At 35.9% G+C, this 14089-nt stretch overlaps 1 protein-coding gene across 1 annotated transcript in view; it reads left to right on the forward strand.

The window, feature by feature from the left end:
- The first annotated feature begins 333 nt into the window (after positions 1-333).
- arhgap23a (Rho GTPase activating protein 23a) overlaps positions 334-14089 on the forward strand; it is a 48996-nt gene continuing 35240 nt past the window's right edge. Inside the window, 2 exon segments of the mRNA XM_051100681.1 lie at positions 334-1258; positions 9309-9506. Of these exon segments, the coding sequence (XP_050956638.1) occupies positions 1010-1258; positions 9309-9506 (447 nt within the window). The 5' untranslated portion in view covers positions 334-1009.

Below are 14089 nucleotides of genomic sequence, written 5' to 3' on the forward strand. Positions count from 1 at the left end.
ATTCTGTGCAGTGCAGGATGAGTCATCAGGATTTACAGTGAGTGTTCCGAAGGAAAAAACTGTGAATTTTGTGTCTAGAAATGTGTTGAAAGGGATTATTAGGAGTGAACTAGACCTCAAAGCTAATAGACATGGACTAAAAGCAGCAAAACTCTCATTTTGATTTTGTGTTTTATTTAAAAAGAGTAGAACTAGGCATATGAAAGTATATAAACACATATAGACAGGAAACAGAAAGATACCTGAATGAATGAGAGAGAGGGAGGGAGAAGAGAGAGAGAGAGAGAGAGAGAGAGAGAAGGAGACAGCAAGTAAAAGAAAAGCAGGAGGGCCGGCCCACTTCTAGTGACAGAGAGCCAGAGTTTAGAATTTGTCAGGAGATGACAGAGTGGAGAGAGAGAGAGAAAGACTGAATGAGCTGAATTGCTTAGAAAGTGAAGGAACAGAAGAAAAAAGACTGAAGCAAAGAAAGAGAATGCCTAAAAAACTTGGATTTAATTAAGTTTTCCATCCTGCAGCCGGCTTCCCTGGATCTACATCTTGCCAGCACTGCCACGTGCTCGCCACACACACACACACACACACACACACTGCCAGACAGGGGTATGTGGCTACATCCTGGATCACTCTCGTCTCTGGATATGCCTCTGTGGTCGTAACACTCGTCTGCGTGCGTGTGCGTGAGCATGGGAGGTGCGGAGTTCATCGGTGTGATGTGGAACTATCAGTTTAACTCCGGAATCCTTTAAGAAGTTTCGCCAGCATGGATTAACGAAATCTGAGGAGATTTGGGCATGTTCAACAGAAACCGCGTCTGGAATTTCTCCTCTCTTTGGGAGAGAACAGACATGTCTTTAAGCTGACTTGTAGTTTTTAACTTTCCCCTTTTTTTGGTTATCAGATTCTTCTTCTTTTTTACCCCCCACATCATAAGGTCTTGATGGTTCCTTTGCGATTGCGACTTGTCCTTTTGTGAGCCCTTGCACACTCCCGTGCGTGTTGATGTGTGATGTGGTCAGCGGCTCAGGTGCCGTTGGCGATGCCTGCTGTGTGCCCGCGTGTGGGGGGTAAGGAGTGGTGTTTTCAGGATGCGGTAGGGGTGGACTGCAGCTCTCCAGAACCTCGCTGTATCTGGGTGGCGGTTTTACATGGGGATACACCACAAATAAGCGTTTCAAACCTCCAAAATGACAATGTTGAAAGCACAAATGGCATCAGTGCTGGCAGAGCACTACCCAGACCCTCACAGACCTGCAGGGTAAGCTGTTTTTATGTATGTATGTGTGTGTGTCTGTGTGTCTGGAGAAAAGAGGAACATATAGCCTAATATACTAAATGCTGTTGAAAAACTTTTATACTTATTTCTCACTAGGGTTAGAAATTGATCAAAAATGCCTATGAAAGTCTGAAATATAAAAAACATAAAAGCCCAAAATGGACAAAAATGCATTAGAATTACATGATGTTGTTTAGCATTATATATATTTTTAAATTTGATATATTTTATTATACTAAATTACTTCTATATCAAATTTAATTTGATTATTGAAGTATATGAAATTAATTTATATATATTAGATTATTTAATGTTATATGTGACCCTGGACCACAAAACCAGTCATATGAAGCACGGGCATATTTGTATCAATCGCCAACGATATATTATATGGGTCAAAATTATTATTTTTCTGCCAAAAATCATTAGGATATTAAGTAAAGATCATGTTCCGTGAAGATATTTTGTAAATTTCCTACTGTAAACATATCAAAACTTAATTTTTAATTAGTAATATGCATTGCTAAGAACTTGGACAACTTTAAAGGCGTTTTTCTCAATATTTTGAGTTTTTTTTGCACCCTCAGATTCCAGATATTCAAATATTTGCATCTCGAACAAAATTGTCCTATCCTATCAAACCATACATTAATCGAAATCTTATTTATTCAGCTTTCAGATGATGTATAAATCTCAATTTTAAAAAAAATGTATTTTTATGACTGGATTTGTGGTCCAGGGTCACATATTAAGTATTTGTATTGTGTGTCCTTACATGGTTTGGAAAAAAATTTCCTTGTAAAGGTAAAAGGTCAGTTTCAGGAAAAATATTGGGATTTAAAAAACTTTAATTTCTAAGACAATGCCTTACTAGCGTTTACATCTTATCTGAGACTTTTAACCACCGAGGTAATTGTGGGAGGTCAGATGCACTAATTAGAAAGTAAAGGCACCAGATAAGAGGTAATAAAAGCCCTTCGGGTGACTGTGTTTGTTTGTGTGTGTGTGTTAGACTGATTGGATGGTGTGGTTTTGCTTTAAGCACCTAGATTATAGGATATAGTTAGGGAATGTCTAGGTCTGTTGTGTTTATAAGAGTCTGTTTGTTTCTGTGAATCTTCTGTCATAGTAATAACACACTTTAAGATATTCAAAAGACATATTCCCAGGCATGTCAAAATGGAATGGCATATTCTTCAGAATTTTTCATGCAGACAGCTGTCGACCAGATACATGCTCATATGGGACGCTAACCCAAACCAAACTGAACTATGTGTGGTTGGAATGCCCCTTCAGTTGGGTTAACTGCTCCATGTCCTCCTAAAAAAGCAAACTATGCATCACCATGTTTGAACAACCATCATAATCTGTTCAGAGGTCAACCTTTCCAGTTTTTCCAATTGCAGACAAGGAAAATGTCTTTAGAATGACAGAGTCTGATCTGCTAATGAAGGCGTGGAGCCGTATTGTTTTAATTAGAACCGCCGGTATTTAAATGAAGCTGCTTGGGTTCATTGAGATTTACTGTAGGACTTAATGCTCCAGTTTTCTTGATCACTGTCATTCAGCTGTGTGTTTCTCTTGGGTTAGCAGGCTGACAGAAGGTTGCCAGGTGGTGTTCTTTAGCAAGGCTGTGTTAAAATACACAAATGCTGGAGGTGTGCTGTAAGGTTGCTGAACGTTTTGTCAGGATGGAATCTAGATGATACACATTTGATGTGAATCAAACCACTGACTGGGAAAAATAATTAAAAAGTAGGTTTTTCGTAACCCATAAGACCTTTGGTTATCTTTGGAACTCCAATTAATATATTTTTGATAAAATCTGAAAGCTCTCTGACCCTGCATAGACAGCAACACAACTGACACGTTCAAGGCCTAGAAAGGTTGTAAGGAATTGTTAAAATAGTCCATGTGACATCAGTGCTTCAACCATAATGTTATAAAGCTACAAGAATACTTTTATGTGCAAAGAAAACCACTTGAACCACTGATGTCACATGGACTGTTTTAACAGTGTCCTTACTACCTTTCTGGGCTTTGAACGTGTCATGGGTAAACTTACCCATTATAGCGCCAACTTGTGGCCAGTTGTCATAAAATTTGGTACGTAGCTTAGTTAGGGATATCTGCACATGTGTACCAAATTTCATAGTATTTCATTTCATTTCATGCTGCCATTTTATTGATTCATTCAGAAAATGATGACATTTTATTCAGAATATGTTAGAATTTTGTAAGAAACACCACACTAAATTTAAGTTCCCCGATCAAACGGTCACAGAGCTTTGAGCAATTTTCTGCTATAGTGCCCCCTATTGGTAGAATTTGACTACATTGAATTAAATGGACTAAATAATAAGAATGTCAGTTCAAATACCTTTGTTGCTTGGAGCTCTAATAGGTAAGTAGTCAGTTAGCAGACATGACCCAAAATGACTTATCATATGTTTAAGAACGATCCCCCTGGATCATGGGTTTAAAAGACTTGCTCGAGGGCACAACAGTGAAAGCTCAGGTATCACGTTTGAACCCATAACCTTTTAGTCACCAATTCAAATCTTCAGACACTTTGCCATACCACTCCGATAATGTCAAATTTGCTTATTTTATGCAGTAATATTGTTAACTAAAGCTGTTATTTGAAATTTTGCCTTGGCAAGTTGAAGTAAATTGAAATACTAAAACTGAAATAAAAAGAAATTAAAAGATTAACAAAGACATGATTTAGAATTAAACCCAGAAACTAAGAAAAAAAATCAAAACAACTTAAATTACATAGAAAACTGAAAATATAAAAATACAGATCTGAATAAAACTATAAAGTAAGGCTGTCAAACGATTAATCGTGATTAATCGCATACAAAATAATATATGTATGTGTACTCTGTGTAATTATTATGTATAATATAAATACACACAAATTAATGTATATATTTAAGAGAAATGTGTTATGTACAAAATATTTTTATTTATATATAATATAAATTATATAAAAATTATAATAAATACATATACTTGTAAATATTTCTTAAATATATGCATGAATGTGTTTGTATTTATATATACATAATAATTACACACAACACACACACACATATTAAGCAAACTCAAACTTTTATTTTGTATGCGATTAATCACGATTAATCGTTTGACAGCCCTACTATAAAGCTGTAAATATTACTAAAATAATGGTTTATGCTCATGATATGCACCACAGTGGTCTAGGATTACCATTTACCACATTATATAGTCATTATATGGTTATGGTTATGGTTGATATTGAAATGATGTTGATACTGAAGTCACTCTGCTGCATACAAGTATATTAATTCATATTCCCTGCAGTTCTGTTTATTTTTTTTTTTACTCCTGGACTTAAACTTTGCTTTAAAGGTGGAAAACCCTGTTTAACGGAGCACCAGCGGAACTGAAAGAGCTGACAGACAGGTTTAACCACACACATACACACACCTCTTCTCAGCAATGTGTGTGTGTTGCAGTCATAGGGTAGGGTGTCAGGGATTAAACACTCAACATTAATTACGCTCAACTTTCAGCAGGATCACACACTCAGCTGTTTGGAGTGTATTGTTTCTGGCGACGGTCTGTGAGCGTGTGTGCATAAGCATAGCCTGCCAACTTAGAGGATTGGAGACATAATAAAACACCCATCAAATGAGGTATTCTAAGGGCATTTCGCTATATACATTCATAAGTCAATGTCCACAGTTAGTTTCCAGTTCTTTTCCTGATTTATGACCAAATTACCCTGAATCAACACTAGAAACACGTCACCTCCAGAGAAAAATGTGTCGGTGTGTGTTAACCCATCATCAGCTGGTCATAAACTATGACCTCAACCCGGCCATTGGGCTGAATGAATTTTGGATGTTGAGCAGAAGTTATCAGGGTGGATTTCTAGTGCACAACACTACTATGATTTCAACGATATTTGCATTTCTTAATTTGGCTGATGCATGGTTACACAAATGTGAAAAAAAAGATCTATTTACTTCAGAAAACATTGCATACCTAAGCATACATTTTTAAAAGATTTTATTTTTGGCGTTTTTTCTATGCCTTTATTTAGATAGGACAGTGTAGTTGGACAGGAAGCGAAGTGGGTGGAATCGGGAAAGGTCCACAAGCCGAGATTCGAACTCGGGACGCCTGCAGCGCAACGGCACTATATGTCGGCAACCACTAGGCTATTGGCGCAGACACCTAAGCATAAATCTAACAAAGAATTAGTGATTTTTAGGCATAATGCAAGAAAACTAATCACAGTGGTGCATGAGAAAAATTCAAGATACATTCTCTTAAAAAAAATCTATTAATTTTGCTTCTCATGTCCATTTGTTCACATATTTTTGCTGGAAAATGAGACACTTATCTATATGCGACTCTGGAACACAAAACCAGTCATGAGGGTCAATTTGTTTTGAAACTGAGATTTATACATTATCAGCTTTTCACTGATGTATGGTTTGTTAGGATAGGACAATATTTGTCCAAGACACAACTATTTAAAAAAATCTGGAATCTGAGGGTGCAAAAAAATCTAAATATTGAGAAAATCATCTTTAAAATTGTCCAAAAGTTCTTAGCAATGCATATTATCAATCAAAAATTCAGTTTTTATATATTTACGGTAGTAAATTTACAAAGTGTCTTCATGGAACATGATCTTTACTTAATATCCTAATGATTTTTGGCATAAAAGAAAAATCGATAATTTTAACCCATACATTGTTGGCTATTGCTACAAATATACCCATGCTACTAGTTTTGTGGCCCAGGGTCACATATAAGATGCGATATAATGGACCACTGGATTGGAGCTTTCTTAAAAACTTGATTCTCTAATAGAAATGTTCTAAGTGTTCTTGGAGAACATTGGAGGTTTCTCTGACGTCAAACAGATGACTTGTTTGAGTTTAGTGCTTGGTTTCCTTGGAGAGTCACGTTTCCAATTCATTAGAATGTTAGTTATGAAGGAGCATCAATTACAAAAACAGAACGGAAGGAACAGTTCAATGCTTCAAATGGATGGACATTGCTGGACCATAAGGAGTCCAGCATGTGTGCATGTGTTTATGTGTACACTTGTGTGTTTTTTGAGGGGGGGTAATAACAGGGTTTGGTATTCTCAGTGCCGGGAGGAACCTTGTGGTCGAAACCTACATGTTGGAGCCTGCTGGAGACTGAGTTCTCCTTCTCTTTCTCTTTCTAAAGCTAGCCTCTCCGTCTCTGTCTGAGCATGTCCTGGCTTAACGGTAAATGTTATGGAATTCACACATGCCCCTGTACATTCATCCTGTCACTTACACAGCCTTATTGTGTCTTTCACTTTTATTTGTGTGTCTAATCCATTGAGCAGGCCCACGCGCGCATGAACTCTGCAGAAATCTCCCAAGAATTTAAATGGAGAAAGACAAGAATTTTAATTCAAGATGCATTCGCTGAAAACAAGCCTTAATGTCTTTACGATGTCTATGCAAATTAGTTCATTTGTCTTATTGAATCCTTAAAGGGATAGTTCACCCAAAAATGAAAATCCTGTCATTAATTACTCACCCTCATGTGGTTACAAACCTGTAAGACCTTCGTTCATCTTCGGAACACAAATGAAGATATTTTTGATGAAATACAAGAGCTTTCTGATCTTTCTTTCATGCATAGACAGCAATTAAAATAATTAAAACAACAATTTTTAAATAATGAAAGAATATGTAAGTATGGTATTTGGGGTAAAAAGCGCCCCTGCCGTTGATGCTATAAGGCACAACAATTAACATGATAATTAATAGATGCCTGACTTTTCCAGTTGTTGACATGACATTGTTAGATTCAGATGGTAAATAACATATATTATTGTTGGATATCCTTTAGTGCTTTCAGAATCTTTCATTTTTATATTAACATATTTTAATGACAATATATTTATTGAACAAAAATTAACTATTTCATTTTTCAAAATAAGCAGAAAATAGTCCAAACTTTGCTAAAGTGATTGTATTGAACAAGTATTAACTTGACATTTTATATATATATATATATATATATATATATATATATATATAACATTATAGCTAAAATATTTACATCAATACTGTGTGACTTTTGCCTCATTCTGGTGAGCCTTTTAACCTGTGTGTGGGGTAAAATGCCCCCCTTGCCACCTCATACATTTATAAGATTTTAAAACAAAATAAACGACTTGTATGATTTATTGTCACACAAAATCTGTTCAGTACGAACATATATATATTTTTTGCAATTATAAATTTTAGGTGCAGCGAACAGCACATTTTTTCTTAAGGTGTGCCTTTAGCCCCATTGTAGCTCTTGGATTTCATCAAAAATATCTTAATTTGTGTTCTGAAGATGAACAAAGGTCTTATGGGTTTGGAACGACATATTTTCATTTTATTCACAGGGATCCCACTGAGCAAACGACGTCCAAACGACTTCATTTCAACGTCTTTGTCGGAATATAGACATGATCTGCACGTCGGGTGGACGTCTCATGTTTGTTGGGATAATTCACCCAATACAGACTGTTCTTGCTGCTCTTCTCCATATAATCAAAGTGGTTGGGTACCAAGGACTGTCAAGCTCTAAAAGTACCATAAAAGTACAATAAAGCACCATTAAACTAGTCCAAATGGCATGTGAACTATTTTCAAAGTCTTCTGAGGTTTTTCAGTGAAACGAATTGAAATGTAGAGTTACCATCCTTTTTTTTTTTGTAAGGAAAAAAGCAGCTTGGACATTCTGACTATATATATTCTTTTTGTTCCACAAAGAAAGACATCTTTTGAAAGATATGAATGATGACAGGATGTTATTATTATTATTTTTTTTAGGTGAACTATTCCTTTAACAGAAGAAGAGGAAATTAAATAAAAACATTACGTCATTCCACACAAATATGCGGGGCAGTTTAAAAGGAGCGTTACCATTTGTCTATATATGTGTGATCATGCGTGCAAGTTGGTAAGAATGCAAGTGAAAGACAGAAGGTTCAGACATAAGCACAGGCAAATGAAAACAGCGTGTCAGACAGAAATAGAGTGAGAAGCAGAGAGGGGGTGAGGCTGCGGTCAGAGTCAGGACCGCTGGATTATAGAGTATGACTTCTGCTGAGTGCAGAGAGATGTGAGGAGTAACAGGGTGAAGAGGAGACATTTGAGAAGTAAATATCTGCTTTATATAAAATGAGTTGGCAAAATAAAAAAAAATCCCCACTGTCGACATATGCATATGGAGACTGGCACCATTCCTAGGGAACTTCCTACCCTAACTGGATACTTCCTGTTATAGTGAAACCACAGGGATGGAGAGGTTGTTGATTTTAGGTTGAAGAGAAAAGAAGTAATTTTTTGCAAAATGAGGGAAATGATGATGTCACCTTTCAAACAATACACCACTACACGCCTTTGACCTGTTGTGTCCCAATATTTAGGTGTCTAGGGACTCTTTAGTGAATGAATGTGTTAAATACTTAATGGAGAAACGATGAAAAAAATCTCAATTAAATAGAAAAATATTTATTTTATTTTTATTATTATTATTATTATTATTATTTTTTTTTTTTTTTTACTTGCAATATATGTTCCTGTTAGTGGTTTCTGAGAATTCTTTAGCGAATGTTGACATCACAAAAATGACATCATGGTTCTAAAATGTGGAGAGATGTTTCCCGTTCCCTCCCCCTTTCAGTTGCTTTTGCTCACGTGCCCACGTCTGTTTGCACAGGTGGCGTAAGAAGACTGACAGATTCAAAACAGTTGGGCTGGTCATTTAGAACAAGAGGGTGTTATTTCTAGCAATTATCTGTCAAGAGTATTCTGCAATTATCACATTAAATGTGACGTGTTCGTCAACGCATATGCATTTCATTTGCATTAGATACATTGTTCTACTTGACGTTTTATCTCATTGGAACAATAGTTTTGGATTAAATGACTGACTGAATGATTTGTGAATTTCTAATGACCGTTTTCGCTGTGTGTGTTTCCTCCAGGCAAAGGGGCGGAGAGATGGGATCTCTTCATCGAGTGAGAACCCTCGGCCGGTGGTCAGGAGCGGGGCAGATGGGTTGGGTGTGTCCTGGCAGGGTCCACGTACACTGGTGCTCCATAAGAACTCTCAGGGCTTTGGCTTCACACTACGTCACTTCATCGTTTACCCGCCAGAGTCCGCCCTGCACACCAGTCTCAAGGTGAGGATGTCGGGCAGTCATAAAATCGAGCTACAAAATGTATATAAATGTATATAAATGTATGTAAGTAAAAGTTCCAGAAAGAAAATTTACAGATAATGTACTCACCCCCTTGTCATCCAAGATGTTTATGTCATTCTTTCTTCAGTCGTAAAGAAATTATGTTTTTTCAGGAAACCATTTCAGGATTTTTCTCCATATAGTGGACTTCTATGGTGCCTGTGAGTTTGAACTTCCAAAATGCAGTTTAAATGCAGCTTCAAAGAGCTCTAAATGATCCCAGCCGAGGAAGAAGGGTCTTATCTAGTGAAACGATCAGTTATTTTCTAAAAAAATTCCAATTTATATACTTTTTAACCTCAAACGCTCGTCTTGCCTAGCTCTGCATGTGCTCTGTATATTCCAGTTCATGACAAAAACTACAATCTCATTTTCTTTTCCAACTTCAAAGTTGTCCTACATCGCTGTTTTGCCTTTTTTTTGTAAAGGGCGTTTGATCTTCTTTTCGACCTACCCTAACTGTATTGAACCTGAATTCACAATTCAGTAACGCAGCTAGACAAGACAAGCATTTGAGGTTAAAAAGTATTTAAATTGCAATTTTTTTTTTAGAAAATGACCAATCTTTTTGCTACATAAGACCCTTCTTCCTCAGCCTTTGAAGCTGCATTTAAACTGCATTTTGGAAGTTCAAACTCACAGGCACCATAGAAGTCCACTATATGGAGAGAAAACCTGAGAAAACTCTTCAGTAAACTGGAGCAGCTTTTTTGAATCTTAAACAGGCTCATTTATGAAATCAGACTCTAAAATGCCTTTTGGGTCACGCTTTATTTTAAGGTCCAGTTCTCGCTATTAACAGACAATTAACTATGGCTTTTGCCTCAATTTGCTGCTTATTAATAGTTAGTAAAGTAGTTGTTAAGTTCAGGTATTGGGTAGGATTACACTCTTAAAAATAAAGGCGCTTTAAAAAGGTTCTTCACAGTGATGCCATAAAAGAACTATTTTTGGTTCCACAGAGAACCATTCAGCCAAAGGTTCTTTAAAGAACCATCTCTTTTTATAATCTGAAGAACCTTCTTTCGCCACAAAGAACCTTTTGTGAGACAGAAAGGTTCTTCAGATGTTAAAGGTTCTTCATGGAACCATTTAGACAAAAAGGTTCTTCTATGTATCGTGAAGCACCTTTATTTTTGAGAGTGTAGGGATGTAGAATATGGTCATGCAGAATAGGAGCTATATAAGTTCTAATAAACAGTCAATATATTAATAATAGGCATGCTAATAAGTAACTAGTCAATAGTGAGAATTGTTCCCTATACCAAAGTGTTACTGCCTTTTGTTTTAAGGGTTTAGGCCATGCTAGCAATAGCTGGTCCATTAAGTACTTGACCTCATAGATAGCCAGATTGGTATCCGTTTTCTTTAGTACGTTTTCTAAAGAGAATAAAAGGGAAAGACCACAAAAGTGGTTTAAGAGAGATTAAGTGTGTTTGGCGAAAGCACACCATAATTAGAGAAAAAAAATCGAGGGCTTATATAAGGAAAGCCATAAGATATCTAAAGTCTGACATCTGTTTGTTTTTTCACCATGTAAAATATGGACATATGCAGTCATTATCTTTTTTTTTTTTTTGTTTTACCTGATTTGACACTTAATCATATTTGTTTATGTAACAGAATATGATCAACTTGATTCAGTCATATTAAAGGATTAGTTCACTCCAGTCACCCCACTCACCCCTGTGTCATCCAAGATGTTCATATCTTTCTTTCTTCAACTGAAAAAAAATTAGGTTTTTGAGGAAAACGTTCCAGGATTTTTCTCCATACAGTGGACTTCAATGTGGATCAATGGGTTGAAAATCCAAATTGCAGTTTTAATGAAGCTTCAAAGGGCTCTACAAGATCCCAGCCGAAGAATAAGGGTCTTATCTAGCGAAATGATCAGTCATTTTTTTTAAAAAATTAAAATGTATATACTTTTTAACCACAAATGCTCATCTTCCTCTAGCTCGACTTCACGCATTACATAGTCAAGTTGGAAATGTCATGCCTGATGTAGGCAGAAGTACCAACCCAGTGTTTACAAAGCGAACGTGCAAAGAAAGTCAAACGGCCTTTTCCAAAAAGGTAAAACAACGATGTTGGATGATTTTGAAGTTGGAGCAGAAAATGAGTTTTTCGCCCTACCCTACCTTTCTGAGCTAGAGTACACAGACGAAGAACTAAGCACGCATGACCTTTCCAGTGTGATTATGTAATGCGTGAAGTTGTAGACATGCATCGTGCTCGTGCAAGATGAGCATTTGTTTTTAAAAAGTATATGAATGTTATTTTTTTTTGTTTAGAAAATGTTGATTGTTTCGCTACATAAGGCTCTTGTTTCTCGAGTGCCCTTTGAAGCTGCATTGAAACTGCAATTTGGATCTTCAATCTGTTAATCCTGGAATGTTTTTTTTTCTCAAAAAACGTAATTTCGTTTCGACTAAAGAAAGACATGCTACAGATGTTTCAACGGTGTGTGTGTAGTTGATGTTGGAGAAACAAAGCCCCATTATAATCGTATATGGCATCTCTTCTCTGAGAAGCTGCTGTTTGCTTTCCTACTCAAAGGGCCTATTTTGTCTTTGACTGGTACCACACGCGCTCTGGGCTGGTCCGGGCCGTACCAGGGCTGCCGGGACAATGTGTTCTGGTCCATTCACTGTTCCCAGTGTCCACGTGGTCACAGGACTGTGGTGCTCTCCATCTGTCACCCCACCAGCTTCAAGCTAATGCACACGTGGACTTTCATTTTGATCCGTGGGTTGGATGTTGATTATAAATCTTAAAGTTGTGGTCACTGGTCACTCCCTACCCATCTGTTTGCCCCTATGTCTGTCTTTCTCCCGGGACGGCAAAGCCTCAGTATTGTGTGAGTTTGTTAGGAATGAGCCCAGTCAGCGCAGACTAAACATTGGGCTGCCCACTTTAAACTGCCTGATCAGCGTTGCGTGTGTGTGATTTGAGCCTCTGGTTTGCAGTCTGGTTATTTTGTGAAGGCTGTGCATGTGTCTTATCTAAACCGTGTCTGTTGTAAATAAAGATGCAGAGTGAGTATTATAAAGGTTATGTCATTTCCTGCACAGATGGAAAGGTTAATGGTGTTGCGGCTCTTTTTGCGGAGGTGTGCTTATGAGTGTTTGTGGCTATAAGAAGCTCATTCACTCCTAAAATGCTCCATTTTTCTCGGTGCTGACCTCTAGTGCTGGGAGAGATTCAGTGTCGAAATCACTCCCATAAGATCAAGCCAATTTATTTGGGATCATTAAGATTTTTAATGTTTTTTTAAAGAAGTCTCTTATGCTCATCAAAGTTCCATTTATCTGGAACTTTTGGAAGAAATATTATGAAATATTATTGCGATTTAAAATGAGTTTTCTAATTTAATATACAAAGCTGAATTTTCAGCATCATCAATCCAGTATTCAGATTCTTTATATTATCGATGTTGGAAACAGTTGTGCTTTTTTTTTTTTTTTTTTGGAACCTGTGATACTTTTTTCAGGATTCTTTGATAAATAAAATGTTAAAATGAACAGCATTTATTCCAATTAGAAATCCTTTCTAACAATATAAGTCTTTACTATCACTTTTTACCAGTGTAACACATCCTTGCTGAATAAAAGTATTAATTTCTTTCAAACAAAGAAAGAAATAAAAAAATTACTGACCCCCAAAATTTGAACAGTAGTGTATATTGTTACAAAAGATTTCTATTTTTAAAAAAAAGCTGTTATTTTTAACATTTTACTCATCAAAGAATCCGAAAAAAATTATCACAGTTTCCAAAAAAAATAAATAAATAAAAAATTTAAAGAACAACTGTTTCCAACATTGATAATAAATCAGCATATTATTTCTAAAGTGTGACACTGAAGACTGGCGTAACAATGCTGAAAATTCAGCTTTGCATCACATAAATAAATTCTATTTTAAAGTATATTAAAATAGAAAAACACTATTTTTAATTGCTGTAATATTTCTCAATATTACTGTTTTTTATGTATTTTTAATCAAATAAACACAGCCTTGATGAGCAGAAAAGACATCTTTAAAAAACATTCAAAATCACACTGATCCAAAACTAAAGATTTATACGGTTTTTGTTTTTTTGTTAGTGACTATGATGCATAACTGAGCATAACTACTGACTTCTGATTCATGTTGCACAATAAAGACATAAAAAATTACACCCAAAAAGTTAAAACTGTCATCATTTACTCACCCTCATCAAATGTTTTGCTAAAGAATGCTTACAATCTTGACCACTGTTTTTAATATAATAAAAGTAAATAAGGATAAAATGACAAATAAGCAGCATAAAAGTATCATGAATTGGTCCATATGACGTGCAAAATAATAACAATGTATTTATATATACATTATATTGTTGTTATTATTATATGAAACAGTATTATGTAAAAATAACAATAATATTATTAATAATAACTTATAATAATAAATTATAGTCATAATAACTTGGTCCTTCTTAAGGGTTAAAATCCCAGGCCTCATTCACTGTAATTAAATGGGTG

This window comes from Labeo rohita, chromosome 3 (genome assembly GCF_022985175.1).
Source record: "Labeo rohita strain BAU-BD-2019 chromosome 3, IGBB_LRoh.1.0, whole genome shotgun sequence".
Classification (NCBI taxonomy): domain Eukaryota; kingdom Metazoa; phylum Chordata; class Actinopteri; order Cypriniformes; family Cyprinidae; genus Labeo; species Labeo rohita.